Source organism: Taudactylus pleione, unplaced genomic scaffold (genome assembly GCF_031769625.1).
Source record: "Taudactylus pleione unplaced genomic scaffold, aTauple2 ptg001917l, whole genome shotgun sequence".
In the NCBI taxonomy this organism is placed as follows: Eukaryota; Metazoa; Chordata; class Amphibia; order Anura; family Myobatrachidae; genus Taudactylus; species Taudactylus pleione.
This window is the reverse complement of record NW_028286314.1, coordinates 96768-117765: the sequence shown is the minus strand read 5'-3', so window position 1 is coordinate 117765 and position 20998 is coordinate 96768. Positions and strand designations below refer to the sequence as shown.

The 20998-nt window shown below is 49.7% G+C and overlaps 1 protein-coding gene across 1 annotated transcript; it reads right to left on the bottom strand.

The window, feature by feature from the left end:
• Window positions 1-360: 360 nt before the first annotated feature.
• On the bottom strand, window positions 361-4109 carry POP7 (POP7 ribonuclease P/MRP subunit). The gene is made up of 2 exons (XM_088465226.1): window positions 4040-4109; window positions 361-1278 (listed from the first exon to the last, which is right to left on the bottom strand). The coding sequence occupies exon 2, from the start codon at window positions 1273-1275 to the stop codon at window positions 892-894; it is 384 nt and encodes a 127-aa protein (XP_088321352.1). The 5' UTR covers window positions 1276-1278; window positions 4040-4109; the 3' UTR covers window positions 361-891.
• Window positions 4110-20998: the final 16889 nt, after the last annotated feature.

Sequence of the window (20998 nt, the reverse complement as noted above, 5' to 3'; positions counted from 1 at the left end):
TATAATTCTTCTTCCCAGCACTGTCTCCCCATCTTTCAGTCTAAGGGGTCCATTTACCAAGCCTTGGATGGAGATCAAGTGAACAGAGATAAAGTACCAGCCAACCAGCTCCTAACTGTAATTTTTCAAACACAGCCTATAAAGTGACAGTTAGGAGCTGGTTGGCTGGTACTTTATCTCTGTTCACTTGATCACCATCCAAGGCTTAGTAAATTGACCCCTAAGCCTCTGAATTCCTGAGTGGTCACTACACATCATGCGACTGTGGTCACCACGGTAACCACAGAGCACTAAACCAACTGTAAAGTGTTAATAAAAGCTTACATCCAAACAGGAAGTAAAAGTGAATGACACGACATGTACACACAGTGATTTATGTTACAGAAGCAATTTCTGCAGGGGACAGTATTGCTTGTACAATATGGGGAGGGGGGAGGGGGTGTTATATATAATGTAAGAAGTCAGATCTGTTCTACTGATGACAATATCCAGACTAGCTGCCCCAAGTATAGTTACAAGTGTCACGGATATTAAGTAAAGAGATAAGACAATGACTTTTACACCACAACGGTCACACAGGGGTTTGACGCTGCTGCCACACTATAGGGGGGTCTTGCTTCAGCGTGGAGCAGTAATATACAGTCCCAACATCCCCAGAGGGTGGTCCATTCAATCTGGCTGCTGTCTCCCACTGTTACAAAGCACCTCGTTGTTGAGGGGCCCACTGATCTTACATCACATACGAGAGGCCCGTCTTTTGGAAGCACTTTAAGATCCCAGCCCCCATGGACAGGTTACTGAGCTCCCCCAGATCCAGAAGGGCTGCGAGGAAAAATGTAGCGTAAAGTGGTGATAAGTTCCTGCGCTCGGTACACGTGGATGGTTCCTGCGTCACTCTTCCTGCGCTCGGTACACGCGGATGTGGATGGCAGAGTTATTCCTGCTTCGGGTGCCCGGCTCTCCATCCTCCCCTCCCTCCGGTTCCATATCGTCGGTCAGCTCCACTGTGGATGTACTAGCAGAGATCAGAAGGACCTCGGGCATTGAAAGCTGCAGCTGTAGAGCGAGGTTAATGGCTCGGCCAATGGCCAGGCCTAACCCGTGCACCCTCAGCTCCTTCTGTCCTCCGCTTGCCAGGAGACGACGGCATCGGGACAGCTGGGCCTGAAAGTCAGTTTTTGTGTTAACGTAAATGTCATTAGGACCACGAGGCGGCCGGGGGGCTGGCCGGCGACGGTGAGGGACCCGATCTTGGAAAGACGTCTGCTCAGCCATGTACTGATGGGTAGAAAAAGATGTTATTTTTGTAGTATTTTTACAACTCTGAGTAATAATGTGCGACATTACTGTACATGTAGCCTTCTTATGCTGTGTAGAGCAAGCTGCTGTCCTGTGCCGTGGTGGAAGCCAGGTAACACTCTACAGCTCGCACTGCATTCCTTCAATACGCCTTCAGACATTCCAATAGAGGTGATGTATGGACACTACGGGCGATGTGTTATAGCGTTTGCACGCTGGCAAAGGTACCTTAGATCACGCATAATACCTTGCAGCCCGATAGGGGTGCACAGGAAAATACACGAAGCAGGCTGGCGTTTGTGCAGGGTTTGTGCGCACCACACATTGCGCCAGAATGATCCCATATTACATTGCATGTAGTTAAATGGACCCCAGAAAGTCATGCACTGGAACACAGTCTAGCCCCCAAATCAGTTACATATATCTGCTCTCTGTAAGCTCAATGAGATTTTTCTGAATGTAGTGTCAGATCTGTGATTTTACAGATTAGCACATGAGTAACACACATCTAGCACTCACCATGTTATAAATGTGACAATAATAATACAAAATATCCAGAACAAATGTTGAACTGATACATTACTTCTTAAAGGATTCAGTGTTAAGTGTACATTTGTACACACAGGGGTGCCTGCCAAATATAAAGCACAAGTTTTTCTTGCTGCCAAGTGCCTGGGAGTGATACACAATCTGTGACACACGGCGCCACCTACAGGCTGTACACCTACCCTCCAACATGACCCCTTCCACCAGGTACACAATGCTCTTATTGTAAGAGGGGGGGGCGGAGGGAGCACGGGTCACACGGGAGGGGGGTGTATGGGGAGCACGGGTCACACGGGAGGGGGGTGTATGGGGAGCACGGGTCACACGGGAGGGGGGTGCACGGGGAGCACGGGAGGGGGTTGCACGGGGAGCACGGGAGGGGGGGTGTATGGGGAGCACGGGTCACACAGAGGGGGGTGTATGGGGAGCCCGGGTCACACAGAGGGGAGGTGTATGGGGAGCCCGGGTCACACAGAGGGGAGGTGTATGGGGAGCCCGGGTCACACAGAGGGGAGGTGTATGGGGAGCCCGGGTCACACAGAGGGGAGGTGTATGGGGAGCACGGGAGGGGGTTGCACGGGGAGCACGGGAGGGGGGGGTATGGGGAGCCCGGGTCACACAGAGGGGAGGTGTATGGGGACACGGGTCACGCAGAGGGGAGGTGTATGGGAGCACGGGTTACGCAGAGGGGAGGTGTATGGGAGCACGGGTTACGCAGAGGGGAGGTGTATGGGGAGCACGGGTCACGCAGAGGGAGGTGTATGGGGAGCCCGGGTCACGCAGAGGGAGGTGTACGGGGAGCCCGGGTCACACAGAGGGGGGGTATGGGAGCCCGGGTCACACAGAGGGGGTGTATGGGGAGCACGGTTACACAGAGCGGGGTGTATGGGGAGCACGGGGTCACGCAGAGGGGGGGGTATGGGGAGCCCGGGTCACGCAGAGGGGGGGTGTATGGGAGCACGGGTCACACAGAGGGGGTGTATTGGGAGCACGGGTCACACAGAGGGGGGGGTATGGGGAGCCCGGGTCACACAGAGGGGAGGTGTATGGGGAGCACGGGTCACGCAGAGGGGAGGTGTATGGGGAGCACGGGTCACGCAGAGGGGGGGGTATGGGGAGCCCGGTCACGCAGAGGGAGGTGTATGGGGAGCACCGGGTCACGCAGAGGGGGGTGTATGGGGAGCCCGGGTCACACAGAGCGGGGGTGTATGGGGAGCACGGGTCACGCAGAGGGAGGTGTATGGGGAGCACGGGTCACGCAGAGGAGGTGTATGGGGAGCCGGGTCACACAGAGGGGGGTGTATGGGGAGCCCGGGTCACACAGAGGGGGGTGTATGGGGAGCCCGGGTCACACAGAGGGGGGTGTATGGGGAGCCCGGGTCACACAGAGGGGGGGGTATGGGAGCCCGGGTCACGCAGAGGGGAGGTGTATGGGGAGCCCGGGTCACACAGAGGGGGGGGTATGGGAGCACGGGTCACGCAGAGGGAGGTGTATGGGGAGCCGGGTCACGCAGAGGGGAGGTGTATGGGGAGCACGGGTCACGCAGAGGGAGGTGTATGGGGAGCCGGGTCACACTGAGGGGGGTGTATGGGGAGGCCCGGGTCACACAGAGGGGGGTGTATGGGGAGCCCGGGTCACACAGAGGGGGGGGTATGGGGAGCCCGGGTCACGCAGAGGGAGGTGTATGGGGAGCCCGGGTCACGCAGAGGGGGGGTGTATGGGGAGCCCGGTCACGCAGAGGGAGGTGTATGGGGAGCGGGTCACACAGAGGGGGGGTATGGGGAGCCGGGTCACACAGAGGGGAGGTGTATGGGGAGCCCGGGTCACGCAGAGGGGAGGTGTATGGGGAGCACGGGTCACACAGAGCGGGGAGCACGGGTCACACAGAGCGGGGTGTATGGGGAGCACGGGTCACGCAGAGGGGGGGGTATGGGGAGCCCGGGTCACGCAGAGGGGGGTGTATGGGGAGCACGGGTCACACAGAGGGGGGTGTAGGGGAGCACGGGTCACACAGAGGGGGGTGTAATGGGGAGCACGGGTCACGCAGAGGGGGGGGTATGGGGAGCCCGGGTCACGCAGAGGGGGGTGTATGGGGAGCACGGGTCACACAGAGGGGGGTGTATGGGGAGCACGGGTCACACAGAGCGGGGTGTATGAGGTGTACGGCGGCCGGGGACGGGTCGCTCCTCTCACCTCTCCGCGCTGCTGCTTCGCCTTCTTCCCTCTCCCACACGTGACCCGGCGCTGCTCCTGTACGTAGGTGGGCGTGACCGGAGCGCCGCTACAGACAAACCACAGCGCTGCGGTTAGAAGACACGCCCCCTACCCGCAGTCACTTTGTTGCCATGGCGACGCCTCACCCTGCTGGAGAGAAGCCCCGCCTCCCGGTGTTACGTGTCCGGGCCGCCGCCGCCACTGGGAGGAGCCGCCCGGGGAATGGGCGTGGTCACTTGTTATAAAGTGCTGCAGTGTGACGTCACTTTTGTGCAATATACAGAGTGCAGACCCTCCAACATGATCCCTTCTAATAGGTGCACAATGCTCCGCTCCTGGACGTCCCTCACCTGTGCTACCACCTGTCTCATCTATCTCCTGGCTAAGATCAGGAGACTCCATGGTGGAGGGTGACCTCTTGGTACCCCAGCCTGTGCCCTGGGCCCCCCCAGCAGCATAACCTCCCCCAGGGGCACTTGAAACATAGGGCCCGGCCTTGGCTGGCTGGGCATGCTGAGACTTGTAGTTCCAGAGACTGGTAGACTCTGTGCAGTGAGCCCCTCTCTGCCCTGGGTACGTGACTTATGCACAGCGCTCTCCCTGGGGTATCGCACACAGCGCCCTGCGCAGAATGTTATACACGTAGAGAACACGCGCGGACTGGGGGCCCCAGTATGTAGGGATGCTGTGTGGCACGGGCCTCAGCTATGTAGATGGGTGCTACGGGGCGAGCGCCAGTGATGGGTCGCTATGGGCAGTCACCTACTGAGAGACCTGGGTGCCCAGTGCTGACGTTACCATACATGACGGTTACTGTGAGTATTGCAAATGGCGTCCTGCCGCTCCCAGCACCTGCCCTGAGTGCAGAGATGGCCGATCAGCGGGTTCGTCGTATTTGCATTTAATGCAGAAGACGATCAGCAAAAATAACATAGATGTGATATTGCTGCATGCACTGTTTGGTGGGAGATTAGTATTGTGCGTGCACAGTTAGAAAAGAAAAGGCGACACATGCACTACAGCGGGAGATGGGAGGGGCATGGTGACACGTGCTGGAGATGGGAGGGGCACGGCAACACATGCGCTGATGCGGGAGATGGGAGGGGCACAGCGACACATTCACTACAGCGGGAGATGGGAGGGGCACAGCGACACATTCACTACAGCGGGAGATGGGAGGGGCATGGTGACACGTGCTGGACGGGAGGGGCACGGCAACACATGCGCTGATGCTGGAGATGGGAGGGGCACAGCGACACATTCACTACAGCGGGAGATGGGAGGGGCACAGCGACACATTCACTACAGCGGGAGATGGGAGGGGCATGGTGACGCGCTGGACGGGAGATGGGAGGGGCACGGCAACACATGCGCTGATGCTGGAGATGGGAGGGGCACAGCGACACATGCGCTGATGCGGGAGATGGGAGGGGCACAGCGATGCATGCACTACAGCGGGAGATGGGAGGGGCATGGTGACACGTGCTGGATGGGAGGGGCACGGCAACACATGCGCTGATGCGGGAGATGGGAGGGGCACGGCAACACATGCGCTGATGCGGGAGATGGGAGGGGCACAGCGACACATGCGCTGATGCGGGAGATGGGAGGGGCACAGCGACACATGCGTGGGAGATGGGAGGGGCACAGCGACACATGCGTTGGAGTGGGAGATGGGAGGGGCACAGCGACACATGCGTTGGAGTGGGAGATGGGAGGGGCGCAGCGATGCATGCGTTGGAGATGGGAGGGGCATGGCGACACACATATATATATATATATATATATATATATATAGGAGCAGAGTATATGCAGTACTCAGAGGCTTCAGTAAGGAAGGAAGACTTGTGTTATGTCTTATAGAAGCCTCTGAGTGCCGCATACACTCTGCCCCGTTATTATAGCATGTCTATGTTGATGTGCTGATGCTGGCAATGGGGTAAAGGTATTTCTGTCATTAGGGAGTACCGGATTATATATATATATCCTCCTGAAGAAGTCCTGCTATATGTTTATCTGACGAAACGCGTTGAGGTGGTCCTGGTGCTGTTGGTCCAGTCTCTGTGATGCGATGACCCCAGACAGATAAGCTCCACGCTCTGCTCTTAGATGTATGTTTTACATGCTTCATTATTAAATGTGTTTTTTATATACTATTCATTTATCCATATTCCTTTGTTTTACCACAAAACCTACAGTACATGAGTGACAGTGTGGACGTCAGGACATTGCCAAATGAGTCCGCTGGTACGAGCACTGTGCACTTTTATTACTTGTGGTTAAGGCTATTTGCTTTGGAGCTATATGTGTTTGCACAAGCACTGTGCACTTTGTTCATCTTTGCGGTGTGGTTACACTGGTGGAATATACAATTTTGCATGTGAGTAAAATACTCATACCAACAAATATTGAATCTGCACCTATAAAGGTGGTGGTTACTACGTATAAAAATATATCTTATTGGAATATATTATATAACTAATGCACTTTAGTATTTATTAATTTTGATGAAAATTGGCAAACAACACAGATATTATTCGGACTATTTACACTAGATGGCGCTGACGTCTCACTATTGTTGAACAATCTTTCTGCTTGGACTTATGGAACAATGGGCCTGATGCAAACGGTTGCTGCTGCCGATGGTATGCTGTGTGTATGCATCGCAGTGCGCATACCTTAGCAAAAGTTTACAAAGCGTTCACTCGCTGCTCATAGACAGCCCAGGGAGTGACAGGGGAAGCCGTCTGTAGGTGGTAACGGGCTGGCCATTAAAAACGGGGGAGTGGAGGTGTAAACACAGGCGTACCTGAGCGTCTCAGCGGCGTGTTAGAGGTGTGTATAATTATAAGACAGTATCATAGTACACGTCACCGGGCTGGTTCTTACACTGAAGTGCTCGCAGTGCTTACGGCAGGGTATGGTCAACCTCAAGCGCTGCGATAGCATCCGATGTACCGATGGTTGCATACACTTCCTGGACATGACGTGCACAAGTGGGCATCTTAAGACAGGCTGGTGGGTGTCTGCATACACTATGTGATCGCTCTATAAGAAATACTGGGCGTGCTCATGTATTGCTGTGCGATAGCACTGCCTACACAACTTACATACACATCATGCGAGCGGCTCTGAATCAGCTCCAATAGTCCTTTCTTGGAGCAGCACAGATGGTGTAGTGGTTAACATTACTGCATCACAGCACTGAGGTAATGGGTTTGATACCCACCATGGCCCTAACTGTGCGGAGTTTGTATATTCTCCCTGTGCTTGCGTGGGTTTCCTCCGGATGCTCCGGGTTTCCCCCCACACTCCAAATATATACTGGTAGGTTAATTGGATCCCAACAAAAATTAACCCTAGTGTGTATGTGTGTGATCATGTGATGGGGAATATAGAGTGTAAGCACTGGGGCAGGGAGTGATGTGACCCCTAGTGTGTATGTGTGTGACCATGTGATGGGGAATATAGAGTGTAAGCACTGGGGCAGGGAGTGATGTGACCCCTAGTGTGTATGTGTGTGACCATGTGATGGGGAATATAGAGTGTAAGCACTGGGGCAGGGAGTGATGTGACCCCTAGTGTGTATGTGTGTGACCATGTGATGGGGAATATAGAGTGTAAGCACTGGGGCAGGGAGTGATGTGACCCCTAGTGTGTATGTGTGTGACCATGTGATGGGGAATATAGAGTGTAAGCACTGGGGCAGGGAGTGATGTGACCCCTAGTGTGTATGTGTGTGACCATGTGATGGGGAATATAGAGTGTAAGCACTGGGGCAGGGAGTGATGTGACCCCTAGTGTGTATGTGTGTGACCATGTGATGGGGAATATAGAGTGTAAGCACTGGGGCAGGGAGTGATGTGACCCCTAGTGTGTATGTGTGTGACCATGTGATGGGGAATATAGAGTGTAAGCACTGGGGCAGGGAGTGATGTGACCCTTAGTGTGTGTGTGTGACCATGTGATGGGGAATATAGAGTGTAAGCACTGGGGCAGGGAGTGATGTGACCCCTAGTGTGTGTGTGTGTGACCATGTGATAGGGAATACAGAGTGTAAGCACTGGGGCAGGGAGTGATGTGATCCCTAGTGTGTATGTGTGTGACCATGTGATAGGGAATACAGAGTGTAAGCACTGGGGCAGGGAGCGATGTGACCCCTAGTGTGTGTGTGTGTGACCATGTGATGGGGAATACAGAGTGTAAGCACTGGGGCAGGGAGCGATGTGACCCCTAGTGTGTATGTGTGTGACCATGTGATGGGGAATATAGAGTGTAAGCACTGGGGCAGGGAGCGATGTGATCCCTAGTGTGTATGTGTGTGACCATGTGATGGGGAATATAGAGTGTAAGCACTGGGGCAGGGAGCGATGTGACCCCTAGTGTGTATGTGTGTGAGCATGTGACGGGGAATATAGAGTGTAAGCACTGGGGCAGGGAGTGATGTGACCCCTAGTGTGTGTGACCATGTGACGGGGAATATAGAGTGTAAGCACTGGGGCAGGGAGTGATGTGACCCCTAGTGTGTATGTGTGTGCCATATGATAGGGAATATAGAGTGTAAGCACTGGGGCAGGGAGTGATGTTAGTGACTATAGTATTCTCTATATAGCGCTGCGGAATATAAATAACTGGTAAAAATATTAATATTTGAGGAGTGTACTTCTGTCATATTTTTTTCACAGTAAAGAAAGACTTTGAAAACTGTAAAAGAATAACTTACTGCATTGAGCGCTGCTCACCACAATTGTTTCCAGCATAGAAAGTCAGGAAACAAACAGAAAATAATAAACAACCTAGCCCCTATTTAGGGCGTCTAACTCACTTCTTGAACCCTCTCTATAAGGGTGCAGCTAATCTGCCAATAAAGTCTCAGCCTGCTTCTCAGCTGGTCTATCGCCGGCTCCAGCCTAGCTTGACTGCCACAGCTATACAAACAGTTTCTATGCCTTCCCTGTATCCTCCAGGTCTACAGTAGGCCCTGGCTTCCACAGCCTGCAGCCCAGCTGCTTCGATGTCATACAGTCTGAGAGTTTTGTGGTCCCCCTTGCCTCCTGCAGGTACAGACCCAGGCCTCCTGGCCCCCAATGGCTTGCTCAGCTTCACTGGGCTCTCTGGCTGCCACAATCCCACATAGACTGTTTCCAGCAGCAGCCTGACTGGTCTGCCTCCTCATCAGCCCACACCTGAATCCTTTTCTTCTCTGCGTGGGCGGTTCTCTCCTGCCCCACACAGAATCTGCTGCTCACCAGTGCCACCTCTGGTGACACTGTAACATATCCCCCTCCCCAGCTTGAAACCCCTGGGTTCAGCGACATGGGACGAAGCATTCTCATGAGGGAAATCAACTATATCCACGGTCATACAGACTCTTGCGATCGCTGGGGGTCTCATCCTCCAGATTCCAGAATTTATTTTCGTCCAAACTTTTTTCCTCACTTTATGGTAGCCATGGTACTTCTTGCTTTTCATATCTCTAACCTTCAGCCTTAAAGCCCTGTATTGGCTACTGGCATATTTCACCGATACCTCCTCTTCTTTCAAGGGGTCAGCAGTATCCTGAGAGTCAGCGGCATCACAACTTCTGGACCTTGGCTTTATGTCAACCGACCATGTACTGGCACTGCCACCCTCAGATTTCAGACTCTCATGTCCACATAAGATACATGAGTATTTACTCCGTTGATCCACAGAATTTATCTCACGGCTTTGATGGCTATCTGCCACTTCAATAAGGCATAGATCTCTTGGATTTTCTTGTGCTCCCGATTTTTGAGCCTTGAAAATATAATGAACTTTCACGTGTTCCACCAGCACAGGTTGAAGTTGACTTTCCCAAGAGGGCTTTATTTTCAAATACTGTTTAGCTGGACTACTTGCTTCAAGCTTTATCATGTGAGACCCCTCCACTTCCTCATAGACAAATCCAGCAGCATTGCAAATTCCATCCTGCTTGTATGAAGGCTGTTTCACATACACGTGAATTATTCTTCACAACTCTCAGAATTAACTTTCTCCAAGGTTCTGCTTTGTCCTGCAAAACTGTGTGATTGAGTCACATTCCCATCACTCTGAACACCCGGCAACAAGAGAGTCTCATCCTCTGAAGCCATCACTATCTTCGTAGACTTTTGTACATCCTGCACCTTTGCTTGACAGGTCATGCAATCCCTATCTGTATACGTCAATTCTTTATTATCAACTTCGGACACAGTTTTGCAGTCTGGACCTGTGCCCCTTTTGGAGGACTTCATACCCTCAGCTATCACTGTAAGCTGAAAGTCACTGCAAGGAATCTCATCCACTCTTACAAGGTGGACCTTTAGGGAATTTCCCAACTCTGACACTTCTGTCCCTTCTTGTACCTTGGTATCGTTAATGAGGACATCTCTATGTTCCCATTGCTGCTGAAAGACATCATTCTGGAACATCTTACTTAGTTCCTGCAATTCACTGTTTGTCCGCTGCTCATCACACAAGACACTGCACCGGTAGCATATCACTCTGCGTGCCGGCCTTTTCAGGATCAACCTGTAACAATTACTGCTTGTGTTTATGTACTTCTGCCACCCTGGGTTTAGCAAAGACATCGGGCATCATTTTGGGTCCAGAATCCAACTTCGGAACATTATCCAACTTCTTTTCCTCTTCTGATTTTCCCACTACCATGTGGAACTTTTCCAGCTGGGCAATTTTTGCCATGGTGCTTTCCAACTTGCTCTCAGTTTGTAGCAGACTGTGCTCCACAACTTCATATTCAGCAAGTCTCAACTTTTGTACAGCTATCTGAGACTCTGCTACGTTAAATTCATATTGCAACTCCATCTCTTTGATGTTCCTCTCCACTTGGAATCTTTGCAACTGGTCCTGTGTACTTAGCAGACCCTTCTCAAGGTTCTACTCTGGGCCTGATTCAGAGCTGGACGCTCCGACCAGAGCGCTCGCTCTGAATCAGGGCCCTCCTACCTCAACTTGGAGCGGCCTTATGGCTGCTCGCATAGCTGTGGGTCACCACCCACAGCTTATGCGAGCGTCCATGATGATGGTCGCGATGGTCAAGACCATCGGGCTTGCGACTGAGACCCTGCGGTAGGGTCTCGCTGCCGCAAGCCCTGGAGTGATTTTGGCTCTATGATGTCTTTCAGCAGCAATGGGACCATAGAGATGTCCTCATTAACGATACCAGTGTACAAGAAGGGACAGAAGTATCGGAGTTGGGAAATTCCCTAAAGGTCCACCTTGTAAGAGTGGATGAGATTCCTTGCAGTGACTTTCAGCTTACAGTGATAGCTGAGGGTGTGAAGTCCTCCAAAAGGGGCCGACTCAGACGGTAGGCGTTCCCATGGGAACGCCTCCGTCTGGCAGGCACGCCCCCGGCACGCCCACCAAAGGGGGCGTGCTGTCAATCAACATCGACAGCACGCCCCCTTTGGTGCGAGACCCGGAGCGACGGCTACCCCGTCGCTAGCCGGGTCTCGCGCATGCGCACGACGGAGCTCCCTCCGTCGTGCGCATGCGCATTTGGGTACCATCGACCCGCTTGCGAGCGTCCTGCGCTCGCAAGCAGGTCTGAATGAGACCCTCTGTTCTTGCCACTTCCAAGCCCTGCCATGGGCAAGGTTAAGCTCTCTCTCCAGAGATTCACTTTGCTTGGCGGCTTTATGCAGACTTTCCTACAGGAATATGTATCTTTCCGTCAGACATTCTGATATTGCTCTAGCTACAGCTAAATTGGAGTGGAGAGTTTGTACTTGCTCCTTACAGCTGACTTTAAGACGGACCATCTCCATCTCTTTTCCCTCACGGTCAGTTTCCCACTGGGCGTGAGTCTGCAGCATCTGGAGATACTTTTACTTCATGAAACTTTTCCGCCAGAGAATTTTTCTCCAATTCACAATCTTTAAGCTGTACTTGAGTGGACACAATTAAAGAGTCTTTTTCTTTTAACACCAGAGACAGATCTGCCACTTTCACTTGCGCGCTCTCTGCATCACTCTGATGTCTCTGGACACCTTCTTTAAACTCTTCTACTTCTGGCTGAAGTACCCCACATTTTTGCTGCATTTACACAATATCTTCTCTGCTAGGAGCACATCTCATACTTTGTAACACATTTGGAACATTTTAGCCTCAAGGCATTCAGACATAACCGCTAATTTGAGGTCTGTCTCTTTAAGAACTTCAAGTCATTTTTCTTCTTCTTGCACCAATGCTATTTTCAAAGATGACAACTTACTCTGTAACGTCTTTTCAATTTGCGCATGCAACCCCTTCTCTTTTGTTGACTTGTTCTCCAAATCACTTATCTGGTCCATACCGCATAAGTGTTTCACGCCAAACTTCACACAGAGAGTCAATTTTTTCCATGCTGACATAGGGCCTGATTCAGAGCCGGACGCTCTGACCAGAGCGCTCGCTCTGAATCAGGGCCCTCCTCCATGAAAATGGAGCGGCCTCCTGGCCGCTCGTATAGCTGTGGGTGACCACCCACAGCATATGCGAGCGGCCAAAAAGATGGTCGCGATGGTCTTGACCATCGCGACCATCGGACTTGCGACGGAGACCCTGCGGTAGGGTCTCCCAGCCACAAGCCCTGGAGTGATTTTGGCTCTATCAGAGCCAAAATCACTCCCACTGACATCACTAGTGATGTCAGTGGGGCTGGCTTCAGACGGTAGGCGTTCCCATGGGAACGCCTCCGTCTGGCAGGCACGCCCCCAGCACGCCCACCAAAGGGGGCGTGCTGTCAATCAACATCGACAGCACGCCCCCTTTGGTGCGAGACCCGGAGCGATGGAAAGCCCGTCGCTCCCCGGGTCTCGCGCATGCGCACGACGGAGCTCCCTCCGTCGTGCGCTTGCGCAGTGGGAACATCGACCCGCTTGCGAGCGTACTGCTGCTCGCGAGCGGGTCTGAATGGGTCCCCATAGTCCTCTCCTAGTGGACCTTGCACCATACACTGACATCTTTTTGAAAGTATTCACCACCGAGGATTTCAAACAGCTTTAAATCACTTCCATATAACCGACTTTCTTCACATTGCGACTGTAAACTCCAGCCTGGATATTCCATCTCTAGAGACTGAGAATAGACCTTTGTAGGTGGTCTACCTTTAGAATATTTCTTTTTATTTACCATAATTCTTGGCACAAAATACACGGGAACAACTTGGTTTTGTTTTCACTATATCATACTTTGCCTTCCAAAAGTATTTTCTTTTTTTTTTTATAATTCTTTATTTTAAATGGTCAAATAGAATACAATGTAACACAAAAAGGAGAACAAATACAGGGTCACAAGAAACCCAATACAGACCATATTTTCAACAATAATAGACAAACAAAACTATTCCAAAAATGCTTGGTAAGAAAGAGAGGGGGATAAAAAGAGGACATGGGGAAGGGAGAAATGAGGGGGAGAGGGAGGGAGGCACGACATATCCTCTAGAAATTAATACATATCAGACAGTGTCCGGAGGATAAATCTCAGCCGTTGCCCATGGGTCCATGCATCAAGCATGCGGAAGGAGAAGGGGGACTGCGCTCAGTGAGCAGCCAGGGAGCCCAAACTTGAGAAAAAGCATGCCCTCGATCATGGAGGTAATAAGTTATCTCCTCCATGGTCGCAATATGCCAAATCTGACTCTTAAGTACAGAGAGGAGTGGAGGGGAAGTCTTTTTCCAATTTAGAGCAATAAGAGACTTTGCTGCTGCTAATATGTGCGCAACTAACTTTTTGGAAAATGTATCAATATTCGGGGGTGGGTAACACACTAAAAATATCCAAGGATCTTTTGAGATCGGAGCTTCCAGGAGGGAATTTAGTAGATTATGGACAGAGTCCCAGAAGGGAACAATAATTTGACAGGTCCACCAGATATGGACCATAGTACCCCTGCAGCCATAGCCCCGCCAACAATCGGGTGAGGAGGATGGGAACATTTTATGAAGTCTCTCAGGAGTATAGTACCACCTGTAATAAATTTTATATGCATTCTCCTTAATTTTGGTTGCAATAGAACTTTTGGCTATTCCCAGTCTCATGTTGTCCCAGGCCTCAGCATCTGGAGGAGAGCTAAGGTCTCGCTCCCAAGCATTTTCGTGAGGGAAGGGTAGCGTCCAAAAGAAGAGCATAAATCTGGGAAATTAGACCTTTAGATAATGGGAAGTGTCTACAGAGATTTTCAAAAGGAGTAAGGGCACGGAGGACAGCTAGTGGAGGTAATGATTGTAAAAAATGGCGAATTTGAAAATTTTTTAATGGGTTAAGCATCTGGGATAGACGTTTTAGTTGTAACATTGGTAGGGATAAGCAATGACCCTGATCAGAAAAGTCCGTGGGGAATCTAAGGCCTGCATTAATCCACCTATGGGACCTCAAAGTAGAGGAACCAGGAGGGAACAGGGGGTTATACCAGATAGGAGTTAGAGGAGATACCGGAGAAGAAAGATTCATTTTGTGTGAGTAGAGAGTGAGGTCAAATTTAATAGTAGGGAGCAATTTGTATGCGGAAGGTCGATGTGCGGGTAGTGTGCCCATAAGGAAGTTAAGTCTGGGAGAGTAATATAGGCAGATTCAATATCCAACCATGAAGTGGAACCGGGAGGAGAGTATGAGGTAACAATATGGGAGAAATGGGAGGTGAGATAATAAAGTTTGATATTAGGAAAATCTCTCCCACCTCTTACAACCGACCTTTCCAAAATTTTAACCGCAATCCTCGGGGGTCTGTGATTAGAAACAAAACGAATCAGGGCTTTTTGAATATTACTTAGAAAAACAGCGGGAACAGTTACGGGGAGAGTCTGAAAAAGATAAAGCCATTTTGGTATAACATTCATTTTGACAGCTATGATCCTACCCAACCACGAGATTATAAGACGATTCCAGGAATTTAAATCAGCGTGCATTTTAGATAGGAGAGGTGAAAAATTTTCACGATAAAGAGAGTCATAGTGGGAAGTTAAGTATATCCCCAAGTACTTGATCTTTTTAGGTTGCCACTTAAAATTAAAATTAGTTTTTAGGTTTTCAGCATCCTGTGGGGAAACATGGAGAAGCATGACCTCTGATTTGGAGTAGTTGATTTTATACTCAGAGACAGTGCTATAGAACTGAAGAACAGAAAAAAGGTTGGGGAGAGAGATTGCCGGTTGGGTCAGGGATAAAAGAATATCGTCTGCGAAAAGAGAGATCTTAGGCTCCAAAGCGCCTACTTGAACCCCCCGAATATCAGGATGGGATCTAATATGGGAGGCCAGCGGTTCAATTATGAGGGCGAACACCAGGGGGGATAAGGGGCAGCCCTGCCTTGTACCTTTGCTAATATTGACTGGGCCTGAGGGAGTGCCATTAATCAGGACCGTAGCAGAGGGGGTAGAGTATAGTGCCAGAAGGCCAGTGAGGAAGTCACCAAACACGCCATAAGCTTCGAGAGCAGCTTTCATAAAATCCCAGGAGATCCTATCAAATGCTTTTTCATCATCTAGAGAGAGTAAAATGGTAGGGGATCTCCTGGAATTTGAAATATGAATAAGATCAATAGCGCGTCTGGTGTTATCCCTCGCCTGGCGCCCCGGTATAAAGCCCACTTGATCATAGTGAATCAGGGAGGAGAGGAATGGGTTCAGGCGATTCGCTAGGATTTTAGCAAATATTTTCAAATCCAAATTAAGGAGGGAGATAGGTCTGTAGCTAGCACAGTTAAGTGGGTCTTTGCCTTCCTTGGGAATCACCACAATTCTGTCTTCCAGCATTTCTGAAAGGAAAGGATCACCCTGAAGAACCTTATTAAAAAGAGTATAAAGATGGGGAACGAGTAAATCTGAAAATTTTTTGTAGTATGCCGCCGTTAACCCATCTGTGCCTGGGGATTTTCCGTTTTTTTGAGATTTTATAGTATGTTCAATCTCCTCAACTGATATCTCGGAGTTAAGGAGTTCTATAGCGGTAGAAGATAACTTGGGCAAATTGGAGCTAGCAAGAAAATCAGATATCAAGTTAGACTGAGATAGAGGAGATGAAGTGGCTGGGGGAGGGAGGTTATACAGATCAGAGTAGTAAGATTGAAAGGCCGATCTAATAGCCGCAGGATCATAAACCAGTTGGTAGTGAGAATCACGGATCGAAATAATATTTTTATGAGTCCTAGCAGATCGAAGACGAGATGCAAGAATTTTATCTGCTTTATCCCCTGTCTCATAAAAGGATTGGCGAAGCCATTTAAGATGTTTTGCCACCCGTTTGGAGAGAAGCAAATCCAATTCGGATTTAGTCATTTGGAGTTCCGACAGGATAGTAGGATCAGGAGATAGTTTATGTTGTGACTCCAGAGTTTGAAGTTTGATGGAAAGTTTATTAATCTGGGTAAGAGATTCTCTTTTGTTTTTGGAGGCCACGCTAATCAAATGTCCCCTCAAGACAGCTTTATGTGCTACCCATAGGGTAGATCTGGAGATATCTGACGTATCATTTAGAGCAAAATAATCAGAGATTTGTGCCCGTAGTCGGGATATTATCTCAGGGTTATGTAGGAGGGAGTCATTTAGACGCCACGTCATAGGGCGGGGACGAGAGAGTAATCCCGAAATATCACAGGAAATAGGGGAATGGTCAGACCAAATAAGCGGGTGGATAAGGGCCGAGTGGAGATTGAGAGCAAGCTCGTTGCTGAGCAGGATCATATCAATATGGGAGTATGAGTTGTGGGGTGAAGAAAAAAACGTATAATCGCGAGCGGAAGGTTCTTTCACTCTCCAAGAATCACACAGGAGCTGAGACTTCATGAGACGGAGGAGAGACTTAGAATGTTGGCAAGCCGATGAGGAAGAGGCTGAGGCTGCAGGAGCAGAACGGTCCAAAGTGGGGCTTAGAATAGCATTAAAATCGCCAGCAACAATGAGTTCCCCTTGACGCACTCGAGTAAGAAGAGAGTCTAACTTGGCAAAAAATAAATTTTGGTGTTGATTGGGGGCATAAATATTTACTAGTGTACATAAAGTATTGTTAAGCTTCCCAACCAATACAAGGAAACGGCCTTCTTTATCAACATGGGTGTCAAAAAGTTCAAAAGTGAGATGGCGAGCAAATAAAATCGCTACACCCCGTTTTTTTAGTGTTATGATCACAGGCATGATAAATCTCTGGATATGGCTTACAGCGTAATTCGGGGTGAGAATTATACAAAAAGTGGGTTTCTTGAAGGAAAACCAAATCTGCTTTATAAAGCTTAAGGGTAGTAAAAAGTTTCCCACGCTTTTGGGGGCTGTTGAGCCCTTTTACATTAAAAGAGAGAACACGGAGACCCATGGGCAACCGGCAAGGGCAACATGCAAAAATATAAAAAATAGAGACCAGGACATGTCGTGATCATAAGGGAAAAAAAGTAAGGAAAGACAAAGGGGAAAAGGGAGGGATCAGTTGGTCGACTGTCAGAATAGGCCAGGACCAGTGGCGCTGACAAAGGGGAAGGATACTACGTGTCTGAGGGACACCTAGGTCAGCTAGAGGGCTGAGAGCCCTGGAGGGGCGTGGCGAGGCATTAAAAAAACCATCACAGTGAAGGTAAGGACAGATCAAATATCTATCCCTCTTGGGAAACCTGAGAGGAAAGAAAATTAGAAAGAAAACAATACGAAAGGGCAAGCGGAGCAAAATAATAAAGGGAAGAAAGGAAAAAGAGAAAAGAAAAAGAAGAAAAAAAAACCTAGGAACAAAAAATAAAACATAGATAAACATATCATAGTAAATTTCGAATTTGCAGAAAATTAGTCGGGCAAAAATAATGACCAGTGAAGGTCATTGTATCACCAAAAATTACTGTATGAAACAAATGAAAAACTCAGGGTTGAAAATCAAGTCACAGGGGGCGGAGTTGAGGAAGCCTGTGAGGAGGGGACAGTGGACCACTCCAAATCGGGAGGAGTCTTCTTCGGTCTCTGCGGGAGTGTAGGTGTTGTAGAAGAATCACTATGTTCCTTGTGGATACCCAGTTTAGAGAGCAGAGATTGGGCCTCGTCGGAAGTTCTGGCAGTGAGCATTTTTCTCTGATACCACACCAGGATACGGAAGAGGAAACCCCACCGATATTTGATGTTATTCTGGCGAAGCAAGGAAGTAATGGGTCTAAAATCTCTGTGTTTGGCTAATGTGATCGGAGAGAGGTCTTGGAAAATTTGTAGGGTGGAATTATCAAAGGATATAGAGTCAAGACGTCGGGCTTCTCTCATGACTGCCTCCTTTGCAGTGAAGTAATGCATTCTGAGAATGACATCTCTGGGTTGAGAGGAATCTTGTGAGCGAGGGCGTAGAGCCTGATGGGCCCGATCCAGAAGGAGGTGGTCTTCGTGAGTTTCAGGAGAAAGCTTGGTAAAGAGACGTTTAAGGTAAAGTTCAAGGTGCGCTTGTTCAACCTCCTCCGGGATCCCCCGAATTCTTAAATTATCCCCCCGCGCCCTATTGTCCTGATCCTCCTGGCCTTCTTGTAGTTGGGATATGTCTTGATGCATTTGATGGAAGTCAGTCTCGAAAGACTGCTGGAACGATACCACCTCCTCTACTCGTCTCTCAAGTTGGTCAGTTCTGCCACCAATTTCTGCAATATCGGCTTTCAATGAGTGAAGGGCTTGAACCGAGGTCTTCACCTCCTTAACTTCTTTAAGCAGAGAGAGAAAGTCTCGTCGGGTGATGGGCGCATAATCATCCTCCTCAGATTCCGAGCCCAAGTGTTCATTAGAGTGTTCAGGTGTGGCAGGTCTAGCGTGGGCAGAGGTGCTTCGCCTAGTGAGGAATGAGGTGAGGTCACCACCGGATGGTTTTTTATTTCCTCTAGGCATTGTATGATAGAGCAGCAGGGGTGGTCACAAAGAAAATATGGAGAGTGTTGCTCCGCAAGCTTAGCTCAGGGCCAAGAGGGATAAGAAATAAACTTAAAAAGAAAACATTAGGGGGCCGGAGGTCACCATTAGAGTGAAATCACTAAAAATAATTTTAAGAGCACTGGAGAAACCTTCTGCTTTAAAATACTGGAATGCAATTACAGAAAATGGACACAAGAGGGAGCTCCGACACCAGAGATGAGCAGCAAAGGCCAGTTACAAATTCTTTGAGGGGAAAGTAGAGGGGCAGGAAGCCCACAAATAAAGGGATCAAAAAATATATAAAATAGTGAAATAAAATAATGTTCTTGATAGGAGAAAAATAGTGGGCAGATGAAAGGGAATGACCCCACTGTCCAGAGGACTCACCACTCACATCTGATTATAAGGCAGCTGGTCGGCCACAGTATCAGGCGGAGAGCAGGACACACCGAGCAGGGACTAGGCAGGTGCAGGAGCCTTGACAGGAGAGGACCCAGAGAACAGATGATCGGGCCTTCCGGAGGGCAATCCTGCGGCAGCGTAGACAGTGAGGCTGCGGGCGGGCACCACAGAAGGCGGCGGTTCCACACTTCCGGCCGCGTGTATGGAGACGGAGCGCTGCTATGCGCAGGGAGCCGGAGTCCAGCTGGAGGATATGCTGCAGCGGTAAGAGGGTCAGTGGGTCCGCGGGAGGCTTGTTGGGGGATGTCTGGTAGAGGTCTCGGAAGTGCCGCCGGTGGCGGGGAACACGCCGGGCCCAGAGACAAATCGAGGCCCGGCTTTAGAAGGCTGTGAGGGCCTCAACCTGGCAGGGGCACAGGATATGCCCCCGATTCTGAGGGTCACAACATTCGGGACAGGGAGGTGGCAGGGAGTCAGCAGGGCCAGGTGTGAGTCACCAGGAGCGGGCAGAGGATGCCATAAATCAAAATTTGCGGGTGCCAGGCGGGAGCTCTGCAAAGGCACGTCTGCATCCGATGCCTACCAGGCCACGCCCCCCTTCCAAATGTATTTTCAACACAGTAAAAACATTTTTCATGTGGCACTACAGCCACACCTGACTTAATGAGCATGAGCAATTTACCAGGATAAACCACACAATTTCTTTTAACCCTTCCAATGCTGAGGAAGGGCACATTTCTCTTTTGCAAAACACTTGGATACTTCTGTTTCTGGCAAACTTTGCATCTCCCATAAGCAAAACAATTCTCCAGCAACTTGTGTAACACCTTATTTCTCTTCCTTTCCAAGGAAAAGATGTACACTGCCGCAATAGTGCACACTTGCAGACAATTTTTTTTGTTTAAACAAAAAACTTATCTTCACTCACCACCTTGACGAGCATTCCACCATGCAGGTGCAGTGAGTCTCCTTATGTCCATTTACTTGCTGTAATCTACTTTTTTCTGCAGATCTGTCTTGCGTAGACCTTTATACGTAGAATCTTCATGCCCGCATTCTCCACCATATGTGATATCTTGGGGGTCATTTGCTCGGCAGAGGGTGGATTGGTGCAGTGTTTAGGTGCTTAATGAGGGTACACACACAGCTTTCAAGTAAATAAATGATACTTTACTTTCCAGCATGGAAAGTCAGGAAACAAACAGAAAATAATGAACAACCTAGCCCCTATTTAGGGCGTCTAACTCACTTCTTGAACCCTCTCTATAAGGGTGCAGCTAATCTGCCAATAAAGTCTCAGGGCCTGATTCAGAGTTGGAAAAAGAGTGCGATATCTCTCTCAACTGTGAACCTGAACAAACCATATTGCAATGCAAGGGGTGTAAATACATACATTTTTTTTACATGTGGGATAAATACTGGCTGCTTTTGCATGTAGCCCACAAATACTGCACAGCTTTATTATTGCTCTTCAATTTAGATGTCATCTCTCTACACATTTTAAATCTGCCCCACCTGCAGTGCAGCATGGTTTCACCAAGATGATCAGTTGAGAGAGATATCTCACTCTATTCCCAAGTCTGAATCAGGCCCTCAGTCTGCTTCTCTGCAGGTCTATCGCCGGCTCCAGTCTGGTTTGGCTGCCACAGCTATACAATCACAGTCAGTCTCTATGCCT